The 23,101-nt window shown below is 46.2% G+C and overlaps 1 protein-coding gene across 9 annotated transcripts in view; it reads right to left on the bottom strand.

Annotated features, from left to right (window-relative positions):
* Window positions 1-464: 464 nt before the first annotated feature.
* Window positions 465-23,101, bottom strand: part of LMAN2L (lectin, mannose binding 2 like) — a 32,483-nt gene continuing 9,846 nt past the window's right edge. For 6 of the 9 annotated variants that reach the window (XM_017947747.1, XM_003908988.2, XM_017947746.1 and 3 more), the window contains 4 exons: window positions 6,633-6,794; window positions 6,427-6,541; window positions 2,264-2,383; window positions 465-1,930 (listed from right to left, as the gene is read on the bottom strand). In XM_017947747.1, coding sequence (XP_017803236.1) covers window positions 1,788-1,930; window positions 2,264-2,383; window positions 6,427-6,541; window positions 6,633-6,794 — 540 coding nt within the window. In that variant the 3' untranslated portion in view covers window positions 465-1,787. Of the gene's footprint in view, window positions 1,931-2,263; window positions 2,384-6,426; window positions 6,542-6,632; window positions 6,795-7,877; window positions 7,911-23,101 lie in introns of all 9 variants that reach the window. The other 3 variants (XM_009184676.2, XM_003908989.2, XM_003908990.2) reach the window with 1 other exon arrangement.

Genomic DNA, 23,101 nt, shown 5'->3' with positions numbered 1-23,101 from the left:
ATATCAAGAGCCTACCTAGGTCCTCCCATGGGTCCATACAATCTCCCCTTCAACTCAAAAAAGACAAAACCACCATTTTCTTTTGCAGTTCTCCCTGTTCCAAGGCCAAGCTCTAGGTCACAGTTTGTCCTCTGGCACCCTGGAGCCATTCTGCTATTGTGGAGGGGAGGTGGTAGGAGGATGCCTCGTCTCTGCCTCACCTGAATCCCACCTGCAGGGGAGCACTCCCGCCTGTGCTGCTTAACTAAGTGCATGGGAAGGAAAGAGCCTGAAGAGACAGAGACCTATGCCTAGCCAAGGTGACCCCCTTTCCTTCTGAGCTGAGCTGAGGGCTTTTCCAACCCAGGAGAAGGCAAAACAATGGTTGATGGGCTTGAAGCTCAGAAAAAAGGCCTGCTCAGAATAAAGGCCTGACCGTTCCCCAGACCCACTCCTAGAAGAAAGAACATAGTCAGAAGCTCATGTTTGGTTCCATCGGCGATTTTAAGAATTTCACTTAGGCTACAGAGGTTCATAGGAGGACTGAGTTCCAGGCCCTCCAAGGAGACTCTGGCCTGTAACTGATGTAATCCCAGGGCAGTAAAGTGAGCAGCATGTGACCCCTTGTCAGATAAGGCAGTGGAATATGGGTTGACACGCAGAGGACAGCGCTCAGGCTGTGCTGCTCAGTGACAATGAACTCTTCCAGGCACAGATGATGAGGGTCTCTTGCTCTCAGAGTTGGAACATGAGAACAGCAAGTGTTTCTTGTCCATTAAGAAAAAAAAAAAGCCAAATTTCTTCTCTGGGCAGTATCCAAGCCCAAGATATAAGAAGAAAGCTTCCTTACACTTTCAACACTCAAAGTGGGATTCCAAAAATCGTTAACTACAAAACATGCAGCTAAGCAGGCTCTAGCAAGTCCAGAAATATCTCCACATGGTCAGACCACATGACAAATATTGCTTTTGGTATCAAACCTGGAGTTGGTCAGTTTCACAGTTAATCCACGGCATCTATGATGTCTTCCAGGCTTCTCTGGATTTTTACACCAACTTTTAGTCAAACCTGACTGAGGGCCTGAAGAGACTTGATGGGGGAAGTCGATAGACCCAGGGCCCGTGCTAGAGAACAGGAGCTGGAACAGGGATCCAAAGCAGAAAGCCCTCTCCCTTGGGCCGCCTAATGAAGCCCGTGAAACGCAGGTGCGTTCTGCAGCCCCAGGCCCCAACAGAGAGGCATCCAAATGCCTTCGCAGCTCAGGTAGCACAGAGAGAGGACAATGAATGGAGTGAAAGGAAGGTGAGGCAGGGAAGAAGTTTCCATCCTGGTTTCCAAAGAAAGCTCCTCAGGTAGGCAGAGTGTTGGGTAAAATGCAAAACCCAATGAATGGATGGTCAGAAAGTATGTGGTGTTACCAGCTTTTAATTCTTTGTGGATTCAAAAATGAAGTAGAAGGGCTCTCTGAGTCAAATAACAAGGCGGCCTGGGCTACGAAATTCCGTTCTGTGATTTTGGCATCACAACCGCATACATTCTCTTCACGCCTCTGCTCCCACGTGGAAGGACTGCAGGGAAAGGCACATCACAGCAGCATTGCCTGGGGTGGGTGCTTCCCAGACCAGAGTTAGATGTCCCCATGCACAACCATGGGAATGCGGGGTCCCTGCATTCAAAACTCCAGTGACAGAATATAGTCCCTAACCAGCTGCTAGAGACGAGAAGGCCCTCCAGGCTGCACGCTCAGGCCAGTGTCTGCTCCCTCCATACCTCACGGGTGACAGTCACAGAAGTGGCAGCAGGAGGGCTCAGTAGAAGCGCTTTCGGCTCTGTTCCTGCCATTTGTTGTAGAGTATGATACCAATGACTATGGCAAATACAGAAAACACCAGGGAGAAAAAGACGATGAGGAAGAGGGCCAGGCCACTCAGGGGCGGCAGTGGAGCTGTCACTAAGGAAGCAAGAGAGAAGCAAGTCAGAAAACAGGGAGCCCACCCAGTAGGGAAAGATCAAACTACAGGCTGTCCAGCCCCCCATTTCTGACATCTGTTTCTGGGAAGCCCAAGCTTAGACCCCCGCTTTCCAACTGAGAAACAAAACGGCCCTCCAGCTGCTCATCTGTAACTTGAAGGGAAAAAGCAGATGCACGTGCTCCTACCCCTCAGAGGAATACACAGAGCAGAGACCGCCCTGTGAGCTACGGGTGCAAGTCCCCTCCGAAGCCGTGCAGCACTACAAGCTCCTCCCCAGCTATGGGCCATTTCCTGGGGGCTCCTGTGCTCACTCTCAGGCAGCTTCATGTTGTCCACGGAGGGCAAGAACACATCTCGATGCAGCTTTTCCTCTTCTGGGGTTCTCTCCACCGTCAGCTCAAACAGCTTCAGGGAAATGACGTCATGATTATCTGAAGAAAAACGGAAGAAGGATGACTTGAGCCACTTGAAAAAGAGGTATGTTTCTTGAAGTCAGTATCTTAGTTCAAGCCTCTGATCCACAGCTAACCAGCAGTGACCTTGAAAAAATAATTGAAACCTCTCCATTTTGCAACTAAAAATAAGGATGGGGAACAAGGCATATTCTGTATTCTTCTGTATTTAAGGTTTGAATCAACAAGCATGCATTACCTGTATAGAAGATCCCTGACTTAAAATGGTTCGACTTACAATTTGCCGACTTTATGATGGTGTGAAAGGAATCTGCGCTCCACAGAAACCACACTTCAAATTTTGAGATTTGATCTTTTCCCGGGCGAGCGATGTGTAGTACGACACTCTGTACTGAGGCTGGGCAGCAGCAGTGAGCTGTAGCGCCCAGTGAGCCACACGATCACAAGGGTAAACAACCGGCACTACATCGTGTACCGTATTCCATACGTCACATCAGACATTCAACACTTGGTTACGAAACAGACTTTGTGTTAGATGATTTTGCCCAACTGTAGGCTAATGTAAATGTTCTAAGCACATTTAAGGTAGACTAGGCTAAGCTATGATGTGCAGTAGGGTAGGTATATTGAATGCATTTTCCACTTAGAATATCTACAACCTACAATGAGTTTATTGGGACATACACCATTGTACGCCAAGAAGCATGTGTGTATAATGGAAAAATTTAGAGATAAAACAAGAATTAAATCCCACATGTTAAACCTTCCAGCACAGTAAGAAGAGACGCAGTAGGACTGCAGCTACCCCGCTGGTGAAGGGCGCACACACGTGCACCAGGAAAGGGTCTCATGGCCGCTGTTTAATGGGCCACAGGCAGGGCACAGCTATGGGCATGGGATACACTGCCCTTCTGGGTGACGCCTGTTTCTCTGTGGCTTCTTGTAACTGTGACTCTTAATTTCCCTAATAATTACCAGAGAGAAGATCAAGCAATTAGGGACTAGGTTTCTCTCTTTAAAGTATCATTATAAACTCCTACATTTAACCATATCTGATGTGTTGCAATGCACTAAAGTTAAGACTGTTACTGATGCTCAACTCACCTGTCTTTGTCCAGTAGGAGCCTATTGGCTCCTGAGTCTCTTTACATAAACCCAGAAGGGTTTTTTTTTCAATACTTTCTTTTTTTTTTAAATTTATTTTTTATCATACTTTAAGTTTTAGGGTACATGTGCACAACGTGCAGGTTTGTTATATATGTATACATGTGCCATGTTGGTGTGCTGTACCCATTAACTCGTCATTTACATTAGGTATATCTCCTAATGCTATCCCTCCCCATCCCCCCACCCCACGACAGGCCCTGGTGTGTGATGTTCTCCTTCCTGCGTAAACCCAGAATTTTTTATAACTTCCTTGCTTTTCTGGGAAGTTCCAACTTAAAGATTTCCTACCTCGAAACTTGCATCAGCCATTTCTCAAGGAAGCTGCAGTTCCTTTTAGTAGGAATTGGTATTTAGAGACCACAAATCTGAGTGCTAGGGTGCTCATTGCTACTGGGTTGGTTATTGACTGGGGCCTGGACTTCTGGTCATTTACGTTATTAGGAGAGCATCCACAGCTGCTTGGACTGCTAGAATCTTTAGCAGATTCCTGGGTAGTGAAAAACTGGATTCATCTTCGTTGGAAAAATGTTAACTGTCAGAGTTTAAACTGTCTCAGTTTAAACCATGGGACAGGATAAAAGGCCACAGCAATGCTCCTCACGCAATGCAGGGCATTAAAGCCTGGAACAGTGGGGAAACATCCTAACTTTCTCAGCAGTTTTCAACAACCCACTACACAACAAGTGAGAGGATGGCAACAAGAAAGACCTCAAAGGAAAGAAACAGCTTGCATTTAGGGATACTCTATGGGCAGAGAACACCGACTTACGAACTTGGGTGTTCTCACTAAAGACCTAGGGCAAAAAACTTAGAATAGACAAAAAGTTATTCTCTCCTGCCATTTCTGACAGTTGGAGACTTTCCATTTAAAAAGTACTTCAGGAGGTTAACCCAGAAACCTGTAAGCTCAAAGGAAAATGTGTAGTCATATAATGAGATTACATAGCAAAGATCTCCAGCCTGTGCCTCCTACCCCCTGCCAAGGCTAGATTCTTCCCACAGGTCTGGCCTGCTCGGTACTTAGAACCTAACTGCCAAAACCAATCTCCCTACGTGACAGAAAGCAGATCAGTGGTTGCCTGGAATCTGAGGCGGCGGGGAGTACTGCAAAGGGGGATAGATAATAAGGCTTTTGGCAGATGATGAAAACATTCATATCTCATTTGTGATGGTGACTACATAGGTGTAAATATTTGTCAAAACTCTTCAAACTGTATTTTTCTGTTGTATGGAAAACACACCTCAATAAAGTTGATTAAAGAAAAAAATCAGATGCCAGAGTTTTAAAGACCAGCAGATTGCATTTTAAAAATCCAATTTCCAGGCTGGGCTCGGTGGCTCATGCCTGTAATCCTAGCACTTTCGGAAGCCAAGGCGGGCAGATCACGAGGTCAAGATGGAGACCATTCTGGCCAACATGGTGAAACCCCGTTTCTACTAAAAATACAAAAATTAGCTGGGTGTGGTAGTGTGCGCCTGTAGTCCCAGCTACTTGGGAGGCTGACGCAGGAGAATCGCTTGAATCCAGAAGGTGGAGGTTGCAGTGAGCCAAGATGGCAGCACTACACCCTAGCCTGGTGACAGAGCGAGACTCCATATATTAAAAAAAAAAAAAAAAAAAACACCTGGCGTGGTGGCTCACGCCCGTAATCCCAGCACTTTGGGAGGTCGACACGGGTGGATCACGAGGTCAGGAGATCGAGACCATCCTGGCTAACATGGTGAAACCCTGTCTCTACTAAAAAATACAAAAAAACTAGCCAGGCGCGGTGGCGGGCGCCTGTAGTCCCGGCTACTCGGGAGGCTGAGGCAGGAGAACGGCGTAAACCCGGGAGGCGGAGCTTGCAGTGAGCTGAGATCCAGCCACTGCACTCCAGCCTGGGTGACAGAGCGAGACTCCGTCTCAAAAAAAAAAAAAATGCAGATTTCCAGCTTCTCTTGAAAAACTGGAAGATTTGGCCTCACTGAGCTGACACTTCCTTTTAGCTACAATGGCTGGAGCTCACTAGCTGTCGGCTGTTTCAGATGGGTATCTGCCTTTCCATTTTGCCACAAGAAACTTCTATTCCAAACTAGCTTTATCCAGAACAAACTATATTAATCAAAAGAAACAGAAGTTCAGTTCCTTTTCTCTTCCCAAAAGATGTTATGACTGGGGCTAAAGCAAAGAGAGTAAGTGTATAAATGAGAAGCTAAGAATCAGGCATAAGCAGAAAAAGAAACAAAAGGAGATGGAAAAGTAAAAGAGCCAGGTGCTATTAATGTCACGTAAGTCAAGAAGGCAAGAGTTTCAGAGTAATGGGTTAAATGAGCTGAGGAGGACAAAGGGTGAGAATGAGAACAGAGCAATGAATATGGCAAGGAAACAGAATGACCTTTCATGAGAATGGTGTTAGTGTAATAGCAAGGTAGAGCACAGGTCTGAGTCAGCATGTTAAGGAGGTGGACAGCTAGGAAACAAAAGCATCTGTACACAAACATTCGAAAGTCTCAGCAAAAGGACAGTCTGGGGTAAGAAGAGGGACGGCAGAGTCAAGGAAAAGCTTTGTTAAGGAAGGGGAACAGGGAACATTAGCGGGTGGAAGGAGAGGAGCCTGACAGCAGTAATTAGACAGCAAGGAACTCAGGATACAGGCTAGAAGAGCCAGCTTAATGAAGGGACAAACATTGCTTTCTATTAGCACCAACCATCTTCTAGTGACCACTGTACTAGGAAAGCCTGGCCTGGGTTTTTTAAGGAATGTGGATATAAGAATGTAGAAAGAGAAGCAGTCTTGAGGCATCTCCTTCCACAGCACTGCTCCTCTGGCTCTCCCCTGTGAGAGGCCTCAACAAGGCATGGGGATTGAGAACAGGCCTCAGTCAGGGCAAACCAAGAGTGCGTGTGGCAGTACCTGAGAGGTCCCCAGTGATGGAGGAGGTGCCGAAGTAGTAGCCACGGGGCAGGCGGACTCCGGGCACTTCAATGCAGTCCCTCCACTCATGCTTGCCATCAATATCCATCATTATCTAGAATAAAAGGAGAGAGAAATCAAGGTCAGGCCATGGAAGCAAGGGCGACACAGCCCACACCACCATCCGGTCCAGGACAAGGACTCACCGTCAAATGCCTCTTGACATAGCGAATCACCAGGAAGGTGTCGTAATGAAGATTGCGGACAATGGCCGTGCAGCCTCCCAGCTCTGTAGGCCGCCCATCCCGCTCGTGATCGTAGCTGAGGGAGCCGTTGTTCACCATGGCTGAGATGTAGGGGAATACCCGCTGGGAAGCAGAGGGGGTAAGCAGACGCTAAGGAAGAGCACGTAGGAACACCTGCACAAACAGCAACACGAATTCTGCACACACAAGTTGAGTCCCTTACAGCAGAACAGGCAGCCACTCAACTTCATTGTCAGCAGCCCCTGAGAGCCCACATTCAGATGGTCTCTCAAGGGAAACAGTCCAGGAAGCGACTACACTTGGTTGTTGTCTTCAGTAATTCTCTTGGCTCCTGAACTGGGGTGGGCCTGAAATGGCCCCCCTAAAACGCTGGAGTCTGACTTGAATGTCCCAAGGTCACCATTTGGCACTTACGTGCTGTCTAATACTAGGGGTTTCCTTTTCATGTATATGTACCTATCTCCCCAACTGCCACATAAGATTCTTGAAGAAAAAAATTCACTCATCACATGCCTTCCTATGTCTAAACTTCAGCCCCATCTCCTCCCAACCACGGTTCTGCACACAGCGGGTATTCTGAAAATACCTGTTTGAGCAGGGGAATCTTTCCATTCAGATAGCTCTTTTCAATTCTAAAATTCTACAAGCATATGAGGCTAAATGGACTAGAGTTCAGAAAGAACATGGAACGGGGTTGCTGGATGCGCTCAGCCAGCCACCATGACTGTCCTTAGTCAAAAGACTTTCCAGCCCACTTAAGCCTCCTCCACACATCACTTCTCCCAATCATAATAAGAGGGCAAGGTTCTCCCTTAACGGGGAGAAAACTGCAAATTTCCCCATAAACCACTCATTTTCCCATCTATTTCACACGCCCTCTCTCCCCAGTAGAGTTGTAGGGGCAATTCTTCCTTAGAAATGGCAAACTCATCATTCCAGAACAAGCCCAATGCCAAGGCAGTGCAGACAGGCAGGCTGTGAGGTGGTGAAGGGGTAACATGAGGCATGCCACTCCTTTGGTGAGTATTTATCCCTTTGTCCCACATGGTCAACATGCAAGGTGGAGACGCAGTGAGACCAGAGACCGGGGACTCCCGGGACAACCACATGGACTTGAAACAGCAACAAACGTTGGATGGACACATGGGAATGAGGGATGCTCATGATGAACCAAGAACTGAGTACCTGGACTCCTGGAGAATACCGCCTCTTCTGGGCCTGAGAGGGTCCAGCAGGTTATGATAAAAACGAGAGAGGGCACAGAAGACAGGAGACCAAGTCAGAAAGACACAGCCACAGAAGAGCTATGACCCAGCTGTGATGGATGAACAAACCAACTGAAATCCCCAAACAGAATTTGAGGGTCCCTGAAGGGCATCCGTGAAGCATCTGCGCCCTCAAGATGACAGGCAAAACCATATGCACAGGCGCTTGCACATTTTTCTGAGGAGAGGGTCTGTTACTGTATCAGATTCTCAAAGGGCTCCCCCAGGAAGACCGCTCTAGCCCATAGAGGGTCCTGAAGCTTGTGGAAGGCGCTTTATAAAACACATAGCAGTACGCTGTCCAGGCACGCCCCACTTATGTCTCTGGGAGTCAGTCTCAAGTTTGTCTGTACCCAGCCTACTGTATTTCTATAGCAAGGGGAAAGAAGAGACAAACAGGGCTAAATTCTTCCAAATTCAAGACATCCTTCACTATCCAGGATCTCAGGAAACAGCTCCTGCCCAGAAGACCAAAATCCTGCCACTTGAGAGACTATGAAACTCACTCTAATCCAAAGGGATCATTTGCCCTCCCACTGAGCCTTATGGGTCATATTCCCAAATAACTGTTCTCATTCTAACCTACAACACATAGGCAGGGAAGACGCTCCACGGCGGCGCTGCAGAATGAGATTTAGAAAATCATTGGGCGTGAGGGTATTAAACTCTGCTCCAGGAAACAGCCGCAGTTCTAAGCCATCAGCAAGAGGCACCTATACAAGTTCAGCTCAGCTCTGCCCTGTGGGACAGGCAGGCGAGGGTACCGACCTCAAACCCTTCCCTCCTTTAATACAGTGAACACCTACTACAAGCCAGGTACTGTTCCAGATGCTGAGGGTCCAAAGAGAAACAAGACAGACAGAAATGGAATCAAGATCAGAGCGGAAGAGACAAACAAACAAGCAAATAAAATGATTTCAGATAGTGATAAATGCTACGAGGAAAATAAAATAGGTAATACAAGGGACCGGCGAGGGAACCTCTCCCCGAGGAGGCAGTATCTGAGCTGAGACTCAAGTAATTAGAGGGAGTCCACCAAAAGATCTGAGGCACAAGCAGCATGAGGGCGGCACACTCAAGGAACTGGAAACAGATGAGTCAGAATCGCAGCTTGTGAGAAGAGGCTGCCGTGAGGCGAGGCAGCACCCACGGCCCTGCACTCCATGGGCCACAGCCAGCAGTCCGAGGCTGCAGCGCGGCTCCTCTGCTGTCCTCCTCTTATGCCACTGGCAGAATTCATACAGGACACAGAAAGGCATGACATCAATCAGTGGATGATTAAACTGGCATAAAGTTACTCTTCGACAACTACCATTTAGAACAAGGAAACGGTGAACACGTTATCAAGCAGTTTACAGCAACTGGCATCTCAGAGAACGCTCATAATTTCAGTGACAATTAAGGAAAAGGGATTAAAAATGCCCTGTGCAGCTCTGATGAGCCCAAGGCTTGCTCCACTCCTCACCTCCAGTAACCCTGATTAGAAGTTTAAGTTGCAACTTTAAAGAGATAGCAGCCTCCTATGTTAGCTTGCTTAGAAAATAAACAAATAATAAAGCGACAGCAATCGCTAGCCTAAGGGTGCCTTACTCTTCCCAAGGCTGGTGTGGACCCAGTTCCAGGTGACAGCCAGAGGCATGCTGGGCCTTGGGATCACCTGAAGGAGCTTGTTAACTGGACATATACGTGGGTCCCTCAGTCAAACTGTCTCATTCAGTAGGGCTAGAGTGGGGTGCAGGATTTTTGTTGTTGTTGCTGTTTGTTTTTTTGAGATGGTGTCTCGCTCTGTCACCCAGGCTGCAGTGCAGTGGTGCGATCTCGGCTCACTGCAACCTCCACCTCCTGGGTTCAAGCGATTCTCCTGCCTCAGCCTTATGAGGTAGCTGGGATTACAGGCACTCACCACCATGCCCAGCTAATTTTTGTATTTTTAGTAGAGACAGGGTTTCACCATGTTGCTCAGGCTGCTCTAGAACTCCTGATCTCGTGATCCACCCGCCTCAGCCTCCCAAAGTGCTGGGATTACAGGCGTGAGCCACCGCACCCAGCCAGGATTAAGTATTTTTAAGAAGCACCACAGAAGGCTGTGATGTGCAACCACATTGAAGAAATGCTGCACCAGATAGGGAGCCCCGCAGCTTTGCAACTAGAGAGAACCTGTCTGCTTCGGCAGCACACGAGCTGGCCTTCAACTTTTAACCTCACGTTAGTGTAAGTCACTAAATGCCATCTTATTTTCTACTCCTAGTCAAGAGTTCTTGGAAGCATTTCTTGGATAACCACTAATTTCACACAGGAGCAATTTTGTTTTCCCCTAGAAAGCAGTCTGTAAGTTAGAACCAAAGAATGAAGAATCAGACAAGGTGGCAGTTTTATTCCTAATTTAAGAGTCACCAGAAAGGAGAAACTCTCACCTGTCTTATCGTCCAAAGGATTGTCGTTCAAAGGGTGGAGAAACGTTTTCAACTTTTTGTACTATAAGACTACTTTTTAAAAAGTGTTTTTTGAAGACCTCTACAGGATAACTGTATCTCCAGCATATTTTGATGGAAAAGACACCCATTAGCTTGTGGATTTATGGATGCTAGGCTAAAATTCCAAATGGCCTCTGTAATTAGGGAGACCTGAGTTCTAACTGCAGTTATGTCACTCACAGCTGTGTAACCGTGGGTGGATTACATCACCTCTTGAGACTCTATTTCCTCACTGTAAACAGAACAATACAAAGCTCACAGGGTTCATTATGAAGATGAAATGAGATATGCAAAGCATTTAGTACAATGTCTGGCATTCAAGGGGGAGTCAATAAACATTCAATCAGTGACTAGTGCATTTCTGGACACAAATATCGTTCACAGGTACTCATATACACATAAACACAAAGCCAAACAAACATCTTTTAAAGCATGAATTCCCAGACCACTGGCTGTCATTAACCATTAGTATTTCCAAAAATATTTTGGAGAGTATTAGATTTGGTTTCTTTTTATTGCCTACTAAAAATATTAAAATACAATAATGACAGAACAATCATCTGTAATAAACATCATTTTACAAAAGGACATTTTAACACCAAAAGATGAGAACCATGTAATTTCATAATGAAACAACGGAATACATTTAGCACTTAAGAAAAAGAACTTTACTGTCATGATTCTTGCACCAGTGAGAACTGTCACCAAACAACAGGCGCTCACACACCAGCTCTTTCAGAGCAGTGTTTTCCATCTCAAACCATACCATTTTCTAGTAAGCGGACCATTTGCTTTCTGGAACCCAGACGTGAAGAAAAGAAGGGGAGGAGGGCAGAGGAAGAGAGAACAGAACTAAGATGTTTGCAACATGTCCCTTAGGAGTCCACTGAATGGTGTGAATTATAGCTAGCGTTTACTGAGCACTTAGTCTGTGCCAGGTACTGAACTCAGTAATGAGCACTTTTGCATTTAATTCTCACAATCCTATGAGGTAGTATCAGTACTCCTCATTTCACAGGTAAAAAAACTTGCCCAGGATAACACAGACATTAAGTAGTGAAATCAGGATTTGAAACCAAGTATTCTGGCTCCAGAGCCCTGACTCAATCACTGGGATATATTGCTTTCAATCTCTCTCAATATGGAAAAATGTTTCATATGTACAATTTTTTAAAAATCAGCTCTAAACAGTATGTACTCTGAAGCACAAAGAGAACACTGAGAATAGTTCCAGATTAAAGGAGAGGAGAGATGTAACAACTGAATACAACACAGGATCTGGGACTTTCTTTCATTATAGAGGACATATCGGGACAATTGGTGAAATATGAATAAGGACTGAAGATTAGATAATGGTATTGTTACAAACGTTAACTTCCTGACTTTGATCACTGTGCTGTGGCTATACAAAATAACTTTTTTTTTTTAAACACACACACACACACACTCAAGTATTTAGGATTAAGGAGGCATCACGACAGCAATTTACTCTTAGTTCAGAAAAAAAGACACAAGCACAAACACACACACAAGACACATACACACACAGACACACCCACAAAGAAAGAGTTAAAGAAAAAGATGGCCAGTGTAGTGGCTCACACCTGTAATACCAGCACTTTGGGAAATGAAGGCAGGAGGATTGCTTGACCCTAGGAGTTTGAGACCAACCTGGGCAACATGGCAAAACCCCATCTCTACAAAAAGATAGCTGGGCTTCGTGGCATGCACCTGTAGTCCCAGCTACTTGGGAGGCTGAGATGGGAGGCTCTATTGAGCCCGGGCGGTTGAGGCTACAGTGAGCTGTGATTGTGCCACTGCACTCCACCCTGGGTGACAGAACAAAACCCTCTCTCGAAAAAAAAAAAAAAAAAAAAAAAGGACAGCCAGGTGCAGTAGCTCTCACCTGTAATCCCAGCACTTTGGGAGACCAAGGCAGGCGGATCACCTGAGGTCGGGAGTTTGAGACCAGCCTGACCAACATGGAGAAACCCCGTTTCTATTAAAAATACACAATTAGCCAGGCGTGGTAGCATATGCCTGTAATCCCAGCTACTCGGGAGGCTGAGGCAGGAGAATCGCTTGAACCAGGGAGACAGAGGCCACGATGAGCCAAGATCGCTACCACTGCACGCCAGTCTGGGGCAACAAGAGCAAAACTTGTCTCAAATGCCGGGCGCGTGGCTCTCACGCTTCTGTAATCCCAGCACTTTGGGAGGTCGCAGGCGGGCGATCAGCGTCAGAGATTGAGATCAGAAACTCGTCTTCTACTGTAACAGCTGTGGTTGCCAGGCTGGCGTTTGGTCCAGTTAGCCAGGAGCTGAGGCGGAGAATGGCGTCCCGGAGGCGAGTTTGTAGTGAGCCGAGATGGCGCCACTGCACTCCAGCCAGGGGACAGAGCAAGCACTGTCACAAAATAAAAATTGTAATAAAATTTGAAAAAAAAAAAAAGACAAAGCAAATGTAGTAAAACATTAACATTTTCGGAAATCTGGGTGAAGAACAACATTCCAAAATTCTCTGCTGCATTTTTTTTTTCTGCCCAAAGGACCAACTTTTTTTTTTTTTGAGACGAATTACTCTTATCTCCTCCAGGCTGAGTGCTGCATGATCTCGGCTCACTGCAACCTCCACCTCCTGGGTTCAAGCAATTCTCCTGCCTCAGCCTCCCAAGTAGCTGGGATTACAGGTGCCTGCCACCACGCCCGGCTATTTTTGTATTTTTAGTAGAGACGGGGTTTCACCATGTTGGCCAGGCTGGTCTCGAACTCCTGACCTCAGGTGATCCACCCGCCTCAGCCTCCCAAAGTGCTGGGATTACAGGCGTGAGTCACCGCGGCCAGCCTGTTGTATTCTTATAACGTAATCCTAAGTACAAAATTATTATCAAATAAAGAATAATCTGAATCTAGTATTTACCATATACTCAATTTTTGTTTTTCTCAATTTTTCTATATATCTGCAAATTTTAAAAAATGTAAAAAGGTTTTAAAAACAATATTTACAACATGATGCAATGTCTTTGTTCTTAAAGATGTTTGTACACTTTCGTTTTTTTCAGCATTTTCCAATTTTTCTGTAATGTATATAAAAATAATTAACAAAACAAATGCCTTCTACTAGATGCTACTCGATGTGAAGCATCTCCCACCACACCTCCATTTCATCCTCCCTGGAACCACTAGCAGAACACACTATCAATTCCGCAGGTAGACCTGTCACTTTTTAGACTTTCAAAGCCGTATAAGCTGCTGGTCCTACAATAATCTTCATCTAGCCCTTTATGCAGAAATCCGGACAGAGGAGACAATACCCGTCCTATTTAAAGTGAGAAGAAGATCAGTGAGATTCTTCGCACACTTCTACGCCGCCTGAGAAGGCCCCTGCTCTGTAAGCCCCCAGACTCCCATAAAGCTATGCTAGGCTCTCCCCAGGACTCACAGCTTCTCGACTGGACGACACAGAAAAGTGGCACTTCCAGGTCTGGAAACCTTCATATAAATGAATATCATCATGCTGTCTTAAGAAACTCATGGAATGAGCTCAATCTCATTTATCTTAGTTGTGACCCTACTAGAGCAAACTCAAATCAAGTAATTTGAGGACTTCAATAAGGAGTACTTCAAAATCAGGAGACTAAATGTGAGGTGTGCCCCAAGCACTGACCCTTATAACCTACCCACCCAGATTACAATACCAAGATTCAGAATACAGCCCATTATGTATGTCTTAATTTCACTGCTGACCATCACTCTGATAGTACGCCAATACTTCTTGTGAATGAGAACAACCATCAATTCTATAGAACAGGGGATCTTCAGATCTCCTAAAATCATGTCAACTCCTCTGTGTACGTGCCTCTTTCTGTGGGTCCAACACTTTAATTGGAGTCTTGAAAGGGTCAAAGCCCACAGAAAAGTAAAGAACTAACCCAGGGATAAGCATCCTCTGGAGCACCAGCCCTTGCTTTCTTCCTCTCGCCCTCTTTCACTGTCTCAGAAAAGAAACATGTAAAATTCTCTCTGCCAACAGTAAAGAGACCACTTTGGGATCAGTGTCTTCATCAACATAAAGACTTGAGGGGACCAAGTGTGGTGGCTCATGGCTGTATTCCTAGCACTTCGGGAGGCCAAGGCAGGAGGTCGCTTGAGTCCAGGAGTTCGAGACCAGCCTCGACAACATAGCAAGACCCTGTCTTGGCCAGGTGCGGTGGCTCACGCCTGTAATCCCAGCACTTTGGGAGGCCGAGGTGGGCGGATCACGAAGTCAGGAGATTGAGACCATCCTGGCTAACACAGTGAAACTGCATCTCTACTAAAAATACAAAAAAATTAGCTAGGCATGGTGGCGGGCGCCTGTAGTCCCAGCTACGTGGGAAGCTGAGGCAGAACGGCGTGAATTCGGGATGCGGAGCTTGCAGTGAGCCGAGATGGCGTCACTGCACTCCAGCCTGGGCGACAGAGCGATACTCCGTCTCAAAAAAAAACAAAAATCATGGTAATAATAATAAATAAATAGATAAATTTGTTTCTTTTTTTGAGACCGAGTCTCACTCCGTCGCCCATGCTGGAGTTCAGTGGCATAATATCAGCTTACTGCAACCTCCGCCTCCTGGGTTCAAACGATTCTCCTGTCTCAGCCTCCCAAGTAGCTGGGATTACAGGCATGCGCCATCACGCCAGGCTAACTGTTGTATTCTTAGTCGAGACGGGGTTTCACCATGTTGGCCAGGTTAGTCTCGAACTCCTGACCTCAAGTGCTGGGGTTATAGGCATTGGCCACTGCACCTGGCCAAAAACAGTAAAAATTAACCAGGCATGATGGCACACCTGTAGTCCCAGCTACTCAGGAGGCTGAGGCAGGAAGACAGCTTAAGCCCAGGAGTTTGAGGCCGCAGTGAGCTACCACTGTGCCACTGCGCTCCATCCTGGGCGACAGAATGCAAGACTCTCTCTCAAAAGAAAAAAAAAAAAGACTTGAAGAAATGTTTTTTTAACTGGATGGCATGGTATTGTTAATTTTCTTCCAGTTCAAAGGAGGAAAAAACAATCATCACATCAAAAAAAAGTATGGGGAGCACCTCAAAGTTTGGGGAATACCTCGGAAACGACTGCCAAGCTGTTCTCCCCGCTCTCCAGCTGTTCCTGCCTCCCCAGGGGTGAGGCCCAAACATCTCACAGAAAAGAAGGAAGGCCAAGACTACAATGGTTGCACTCTGCTCTCATTCATTACACTCTGATTTCATCGGACACACACTGTAGCTCCAAGATTGCTACTGACGTCCCTCCAACTTTTCACCAACATCCGGGTGGGTTCCTGTGAGAAAGTGATGATCGTCAGCTGATGACTTGATAGTGCCAAGAAAAGATAATCAGGTTGTCTTTACCTTTTTTTTTTTTTTTTTTTTTTGATTTTTTGTAGAGATGACTCGCTATGTTGCCTAGGCTGGTTTCAAATGCCTGGACTCTACCCCGTCTCTACTAAAAAATACAAAAAACTAGCTGGGCGAGGTGGCGGGCGCCTGTAGTCCCAGCTACTCGGGAGGCTGAGGCAGGAGAATGGCGTAAACCCGGGAGGCGGAGCTTGCAGTGAGCTGAGATCCGGCCACTGCACTCCAGCCTGGGCGACAGAGCGAGACTCCGTCTCAAAAAAAAAATAATAATAAAAATAAATAAATAAATAAATAAATAAATAAATAAATAAAAATTAAAAAAACAAATGCCTGGATTCAATCCTGCCTTGGCTTCCCAAAGTGCTGGGATTACAGGCATGAGCTACTGTGTCTGGCCACTGGTGATCTTTTAATCAACATTAAAAAATAACTACAATACAGCCAGGCGCGGTGGCTCATGCCTGTAATCCCAGTACTTTGGGAGGCTGAGGCATGCAGATCACAAAGTCAGGAGTTCGAGACCAGCCTGGGCAACATGGTAAAACTCCGTCTCTACTAAAAGTACAAAAATTAGCCAGACATAGTGGCAGGCACCTGTAATCCCAGCTACTCGGGAGGCTGAGGCAGGAAAATCACTTGAATCTGGGAGATGGAGGTTTCAGCGAGTCGAGATCACACCACTGCACTCCAGCCTGGGCGACAGGGTGAGACTCAGTCTCCAAAAAAATAAATAAATAAAATGAGTTAACTACAACACTGAGATATAATTCACAGACCACACAATTCACTTAAAGTATATAATTCAATGGCGTTTAGTAAATTCAGAGTTAAGATTATGATTACCACAACCAATTTTAAAACATTTTCATCACCCAAAAAAAAAAAAATCCCATGCCCACTAGTAGTCACTCTCCTCATCTCCACCCCACATTACCCCACCCCTAGACAACCACTAATCTACTTTCTGTCTCTACAGATTTGTCTGTTCTTGACATTTCATATGCATGGCATCATACTATGTGTTGGTCTTTTGTGACCGGCTTCTTCCACTTAACATAATGTTTTCTTTTTTGTTTTCTTTTTTTTTTTTTTTTTTTTTGAGACGGAGTCTCGCTCTGTGTCACCCAGGCTGGAGTGCAGTGGCGCGATCTCGGCTCACTGCAAGCTCCGCCTCCCAGGTTCACGCCATTCTCCTGCCTCAGCCTCCGAGTAGCTGGGACTACAGGCGCCCGCCACCACGCCCGGCTAGTTTTTTGTATTTTTAGTAGAGACGGGGTTTCACCGTGTTAGCCAGGATGGTCTCGATCTCCTGACCTCGTGATCCACCCGCCTCGGCCTCCCAAAGTGCTGGGATTACAGGCTTGAGCCACCGCGCCCGGCCAACATAATGTTTTCAAGGGTCATCCATGTTGGAGCACATATGGATAATTAATTTCTTTCAGTCTTTTTTGTTTTTGTTTTTGTTTTTTTTTGAGATGGAGTCTTGCTCTGTCGCCCAGGCTGGAGTACAGTGGCCGGATCTCAGCTCACTGCAAGCTCCGCCTCCCGGGTTCACGCCATTCTCCTGCCTCAGCCACCCGAGTAGCTGGGACTACAGGCGCCCGCCACCTCGCCCGGCTAGTTTTTTGTAGTTTTAGTAGAGACGGGGTTTCACTGTGTTCACCAGGATGGTCTCGATCTCCTGACCTCGTGATCCACCCGTCTCGGCCTCCCAAAGTGCTGGGATTACAGGCTTGAGCCACCGCGCCCGGCCTTTTTTTTTTTTTTTTTTTTGAGACAGGGTCTTGCTCTGTCACCCAGGCTGGAGTACAGTGGTGTGATCAAGGCTCATTGCAACCTTGAGGTCCTGGGCTCAGGTGACGCACTCACCTTGGTCTCCTAAAGTGCTAGAATTACAAAGGTGAGCCACCGTGCCTGGCAATTACTCCTACCTTTTTTTTCTTTTGAGACAGTCTTGCTCCATTGCCCAGACTACAGTGTACTGGCAATCATAGCTCACTACAGCCTTGACCTCCCGGACTCAAGCAATCCTCCTGCCTCAGCCTGCAAAGTAGTTGGAATCAGCTAATTTTTTTTGTTTTTTGTAAAGATGGGGTCTCCCTGTGTTGCCCAACTGGTCTAAAACTCCTAGGCTCAAGCAATCCTTCCACTTTGGCCTCCCAAAGTGTTGGGATTATAGGCACGAGCCACCACACCCAGTGATACTTAATTCTTTTCATTGCTGGTAATTCCGTTGTATCAATAGATCACATTTTGTGTATCCTCTAATCCAGTAGTCCTCAACCTTTTTGGCACCAGGGACTGGTACATTTATTGCGTACTTCTTTTTTTTTTTTGAGATGGAGTCTTGCTCTGCTGCCCAGGCTGGAGTTCAGTGGCACGATCTTGGCTCACTGCAAGCTCCGCCTCCTGGGTTCACGCCATTCTCCTGCCTCAGCCTCCCAAGTAGCTGGGACTACAGGCGCCCGCCACCGTGCCCGGCTAACTTTTTGTACTTTTAGTAGAGACGGGGTTTCACCGTGTTAGCCAGGATGGTCTCAATCTCCTGACCTCGTGATCCGCCCGCCTCGGCCTCCCAAAGTGCTGGGATTACAGGTGTGAGCCACTGCGCCCGGCCAGAAGCCAGCTAAGTTTTTGAGAGGTAGGGACTGCACAGAGCAACGTGGGGAGTACTGCCATCTTAACAATACCAAGTCTTCCAATCCATGCCATAGGATATCTTTCCATTTACATGGATCTTCTTTAATTTCTTCCAATAATTTTTTTTACTCTATTTCATTTTTGAGACAGGTTCTTGCTCTGTTACTGAGGCTGGAGTGCAGTGGTGCGATCACGGCTCACTGTGGCCTCGACCTCCTGAGCGAACCTCCACCTCAGCCTCCCAGGTAGCATGCATCACCCACCACACCAGGCTAATTTTTTTTGAGACAGAGTCTTGTTCTGTCGCCCAGGGTCGAGTGCAGTGGTGCAATCTCGGCTCACTGCAGCCTCCGCCTCCCGGGTTCAAGCAATTCTCCTCCCTCTGCCCCCTGAGTAGCTGGGACTACAGGTGCACACTGCCAAGCCCAGCCAATTGTTTTGTATTCTTAGTAGAGACAGGGTTTCACCATCAAGATGGGTCTTAATCTCCTGACCTCATGATCCACCCGTCTCAGCCTCCCAAAGTCCCTCTCCTGTTGGGATTACATGTGTGAGCCACCATGCCCGGCCTAATTTTATTTTTTGTAGAGACAAGGTCTTGCTATGTTGCCCAGGCTCATTTCAAATGCCTGGCTTAAGGTGATTCTCCCACTTCTGCCTCCCATAAGTGCTGGGATTACAGGTGTGGGCCACCTGGCCCCAACAATATTTTGTAGTTGTCAAAGTTTTTCTGTTAAATGTACTCTTTTTTTCTTTTTTTTTTTTTGAGACGGAGTCTCATTCTGTTGCCCAGGCTGGAGTGCAGTGGCGCGATCTCGGCTCACTGCAACCTCCGCCTCCCAGATTCACGCCATTCTCCTGCCTCAGCCTCCTTAGTAGCTGGGACTACAGGCGCCTGCCACCACATCTGGCTAATTTTTTTGTATTTTTTTTAGTAGAGACAGGGTTTCACCACATTAGCCAGAATGGTCTCGATCTCCTGACCTCATGATCCGCCCACCTCGGCCTCAAAAGTGCTGGGATTACAGGCATAAGCCACCACACCCGGTCAAATTTACTTCTAAGTATTTTATTCTTTTTGATAATAGTGCAAATGGAGTTGTTTTCTCATTTCATTTTCAGATTGTTCATTGAAAATATATAGAAATAAACCTGATTTGCCAGGTGCGGTACCTCAAGCCTGTAATCCCAGCACTTTGGGAGGCCGAGGCAGGTGGATCATGAGGTCAGGAGTTCAAGAACAGCCTGACCAACATGGTGAATCCCCATCTCTACTAAAAATACAGAAATTAGCTGGGCATGGTAGCGCATGCCTGTAATCCCAGCTACTCTGGAGGCTGAGGTAGAAGAATCACTTGAACCCAGGAGGCAGAGGTGGCAATGAGCAGATATCATGATACTGAACTCCAACTTGTGCAACACAGCAAGACTCCGTCTCAAAAAAAAAAAAAAAGAAAAAGAAGAAATAAACCTGATTTTTGCATACTGATCTTTTATCCTGCAACCTTGCTAAACTCATTTAGTAGTTCTAATAGTTTTTTGTGTGTGTGGATTGCTTAGGATTTTCCATATTCTGTCATCTGCAAATAGAAATAGTTTTACTTCCTTTCCAATCTTGATGTCTTTTATCTCATTTTCATGTCTCTTGCCCTGGCTAAATCCTCCAGTACAATGTTAAACAGAAGTGGTAAGAGTCAATATCCTCGTTTTATTCCTGATCTTAGAAGGAAAGAATTCAACTGTTTACCATTAAATATGTTAGCTGTGGGTTTTTCTAGCCAAGCACAGGAGCTCATGCCTGTAATTCCAGCACTTTGGGAGGCCAAGATGGGCATATCACCTGAGGTCAGGAGTTCGAGACCAGCCTGGCCAACATGGCAAACTCCTGTCACTACTAAAAATACAAAAACTTAGCCAGAAGTGGTAGCAGGCGCCTATAATCGCAGCTGCTCAGGAGGCTGAGGCAGGAGAATTGCTTGAACCCAGGAGGTGGAGGTTGCAATGGGCAGAGATCATGCCACTGCACTCCAGCCTGGGTGACAGAGTGAGACTCTGTCTCAAAAAAACAAAAAGGTTGGGCGCAGTGGCTCACTCACGCCTGTAATCCTAGCACTTTGGGAGGTCGAGACGAGCAGATCACTTCAGGTCAGGAGTTTAAGACTAGCCTGATCAACATGGTGATACCCCGTCTCCACTAAAAACACAAAAATTAACCGGGTGTGGTGGTGCATATCTGTAATCTCAGCTACTTGGGAGGCTGAGGCAGGAGAATTGCTTGAACCCAGGAGGCAGAGGCTGCAGTGAGCCAAGATCACACCAATGCACTCCAGCCCAGGCGACAGAGCGAGATTCTATCTCAAAAAATAAAATAAAAATAAAAAATGTGTGTGTGACACACACACACACACACACATATATGTTAGCTGTGAGTTTTTCATAGATGTCCTTTATCAGGTTGAGGAAATCCTCTTCTATTCCTAATTTGTTGAGTGTTTTATTATCAAGAAGTATGAAATTTTGTCACTTTTGCTCTATCTATTGAGATGATTATATGTTGTTTCTCCTTTAGTCTATTAATATGGTATATTAATTTTCAGATGTTAAACCACAGTTGAGGGGCCGGGTGCAGTGGCTCATGCCTGTAATCCCAGCACCTTGGGGGGCCAAGGTAGGCAAATCACTTGAGCATAGCAGTTTGAGACCAGCCTAGGCAACATGACAAAACCCTGTCTCTACAAAAATACAAAAATTAGCCAGGTGTGGTGGTGCATGCCCGTGGTCCCAGCTACTGGGAAGGAGGCTGAGGCGGGAGGACTGAGCCTATATACTGAAGTCTCTCACCCTCTTCTCAGATGCATTACTGGTTGCTATGATTTTCCCAATATTTTCTCATGAACAAATGTGGTAAGAAGTTGAGCAACAGCGTCATGTGGACTCTGGTGACAAGGAAACAAGAAACCAGAAAAATGTTTTCACCACTATCTTGAGGAATTTCAGGAATTGTTCCACACACCCTCCTACCTGCTCCTTGTCTTCCTTGTCTAGGACATCTTCTGCACACATACCACAGTCATTTGTACGTTCTCAAAAGGTACGGTATTTGTCACCCTCCTTTAACGAGCTCAAAATAATAAAGCAGTAACAATCAGACTGGAGTCTCTGGAGTCAGACCCACTATGTGTGTGACACTAACAAGCTGTGTAATCTTTCTACATGCACTTCAGTTTCTTACCCATAAAATAGAGATAATACTATCATCTACCCCAAAAGGTTGTTATGATAAGTAAATAACGTATGTGAAAGTGCTTAGAACAATGCCTGGTGCTGTTTTGTGTATCGAAGTAAACCATGCCACTGACAAACACATTTGATTTTACCCTCTGAGACAGCTGTAGGGTGTTGGGATGTAGAAAGGAAGATACTTTCTATACTCTCTGGACTGAATATAAGTGCTAAGAACTGAAATTGCAGAGGACAGCATATAAACATAATATTAACAGGCTGGGTGTGGCTCATGCCTGCAATCCTAGCACTTTGGGAGGCCGAGGTGGGCAGATTACTTGAGGTCTGGAGTTTGAGACCAGCCTGGTCAATGTGGTGAAACCCCGTCTCTACTAAAAATACAACAATTAGCCAGATGTGGTGGTGTGTGCCTGTAATCAGCCAGACTGGGTGGAGTGTGCCTGAAATCCCAGCTACCCCAAAGGCTGAGGCGGGAGAATCACTGAACCCAGGAGGCGGAGGTTGCAGAGAGCCGAGATCGCGCCACCGCACTCCAGCCTGGGCGACAGAGCAAGACTCCATTTCAAAAAAATAAAATAAGGCCAGGCGCAGTGGCTCACCTCTGTATTCCCAGCACTTTGGGAGGCCAAGGCGGGTGGATCATGAGGTCAGGAGATCAAGACCATCCTGGCTAACACGGTGAAACCCCGTCTCTACTAAAAATATAAAAAATTAGCCGGGCATGGTGGTGGGCGCCTGTAGTCCCAGCTACTCAGGAGGCTGAAGCAGGAGAATGGCGTGAACCAGGGAGGCAGAGCTTGCAGTGAGCCGAGATCGCGCCACTGCACTCCAGCCTGGGTGACAGAGTGAGACTCCGTCTCAAAAAAATAAATAAATAAAATAAAATGGTAACAATAATAATAAATGTCTCCATTCTCAAGAAAGAAAACAATCTGAGAGAAAAAAAAAAAAAGGATGGGAGATGGTAGACCATCATAGATAAAAGCACAGCTTCTGGAATCTGGTGGACCTGTGCTTCACTTTATATTGACTATTACCTTGAAACAGACACTTAACTTCTCTAAGCCTTTGTTTACTCACTGGTAAAATGTGAAAAATACAGACTATAAGGAGGTTTGACAAGGATTAAGACAATATTTGCAAAGTACCTGGCACACAGCAGCCATCTAATAATCAGGAAGTTTTTTTTGTTTTGTTTTGTTTTGTTTTATGGTTGTTGTTTTTGAGACGAGTCTTGCTCTTGTCGCCCAGGCTGGAGTGCAATATCTTGGCTCCCAGGTAACCTCCGCCTTCCAGGTTCAAGCCATTCTCCTGCCTCAGCCTCCCGAGTAGCTGGGACTACAGGCATGTGCCACCACACCTGGCTAATTTTTGTATTTTTAGTAGAGACAGGGT

This window comes from Papio anubis, chromosome 14 (genome assembly GCF_008728515.1).
Source record: "Papio anubis isolate 15944 chromosome 14, Panubis1.0, whole genome shotgun sequence".
Classification (NCBI taxonomy): domain Eukaryota; kingdom Metazoa; phylum Chordata; class Mammalia; order Primates; family Cercopithecidae; genus Papio; species Papio anubis.
This window is presented reverse-complemented; position numbering and strand designations above follow the sequence as displayed.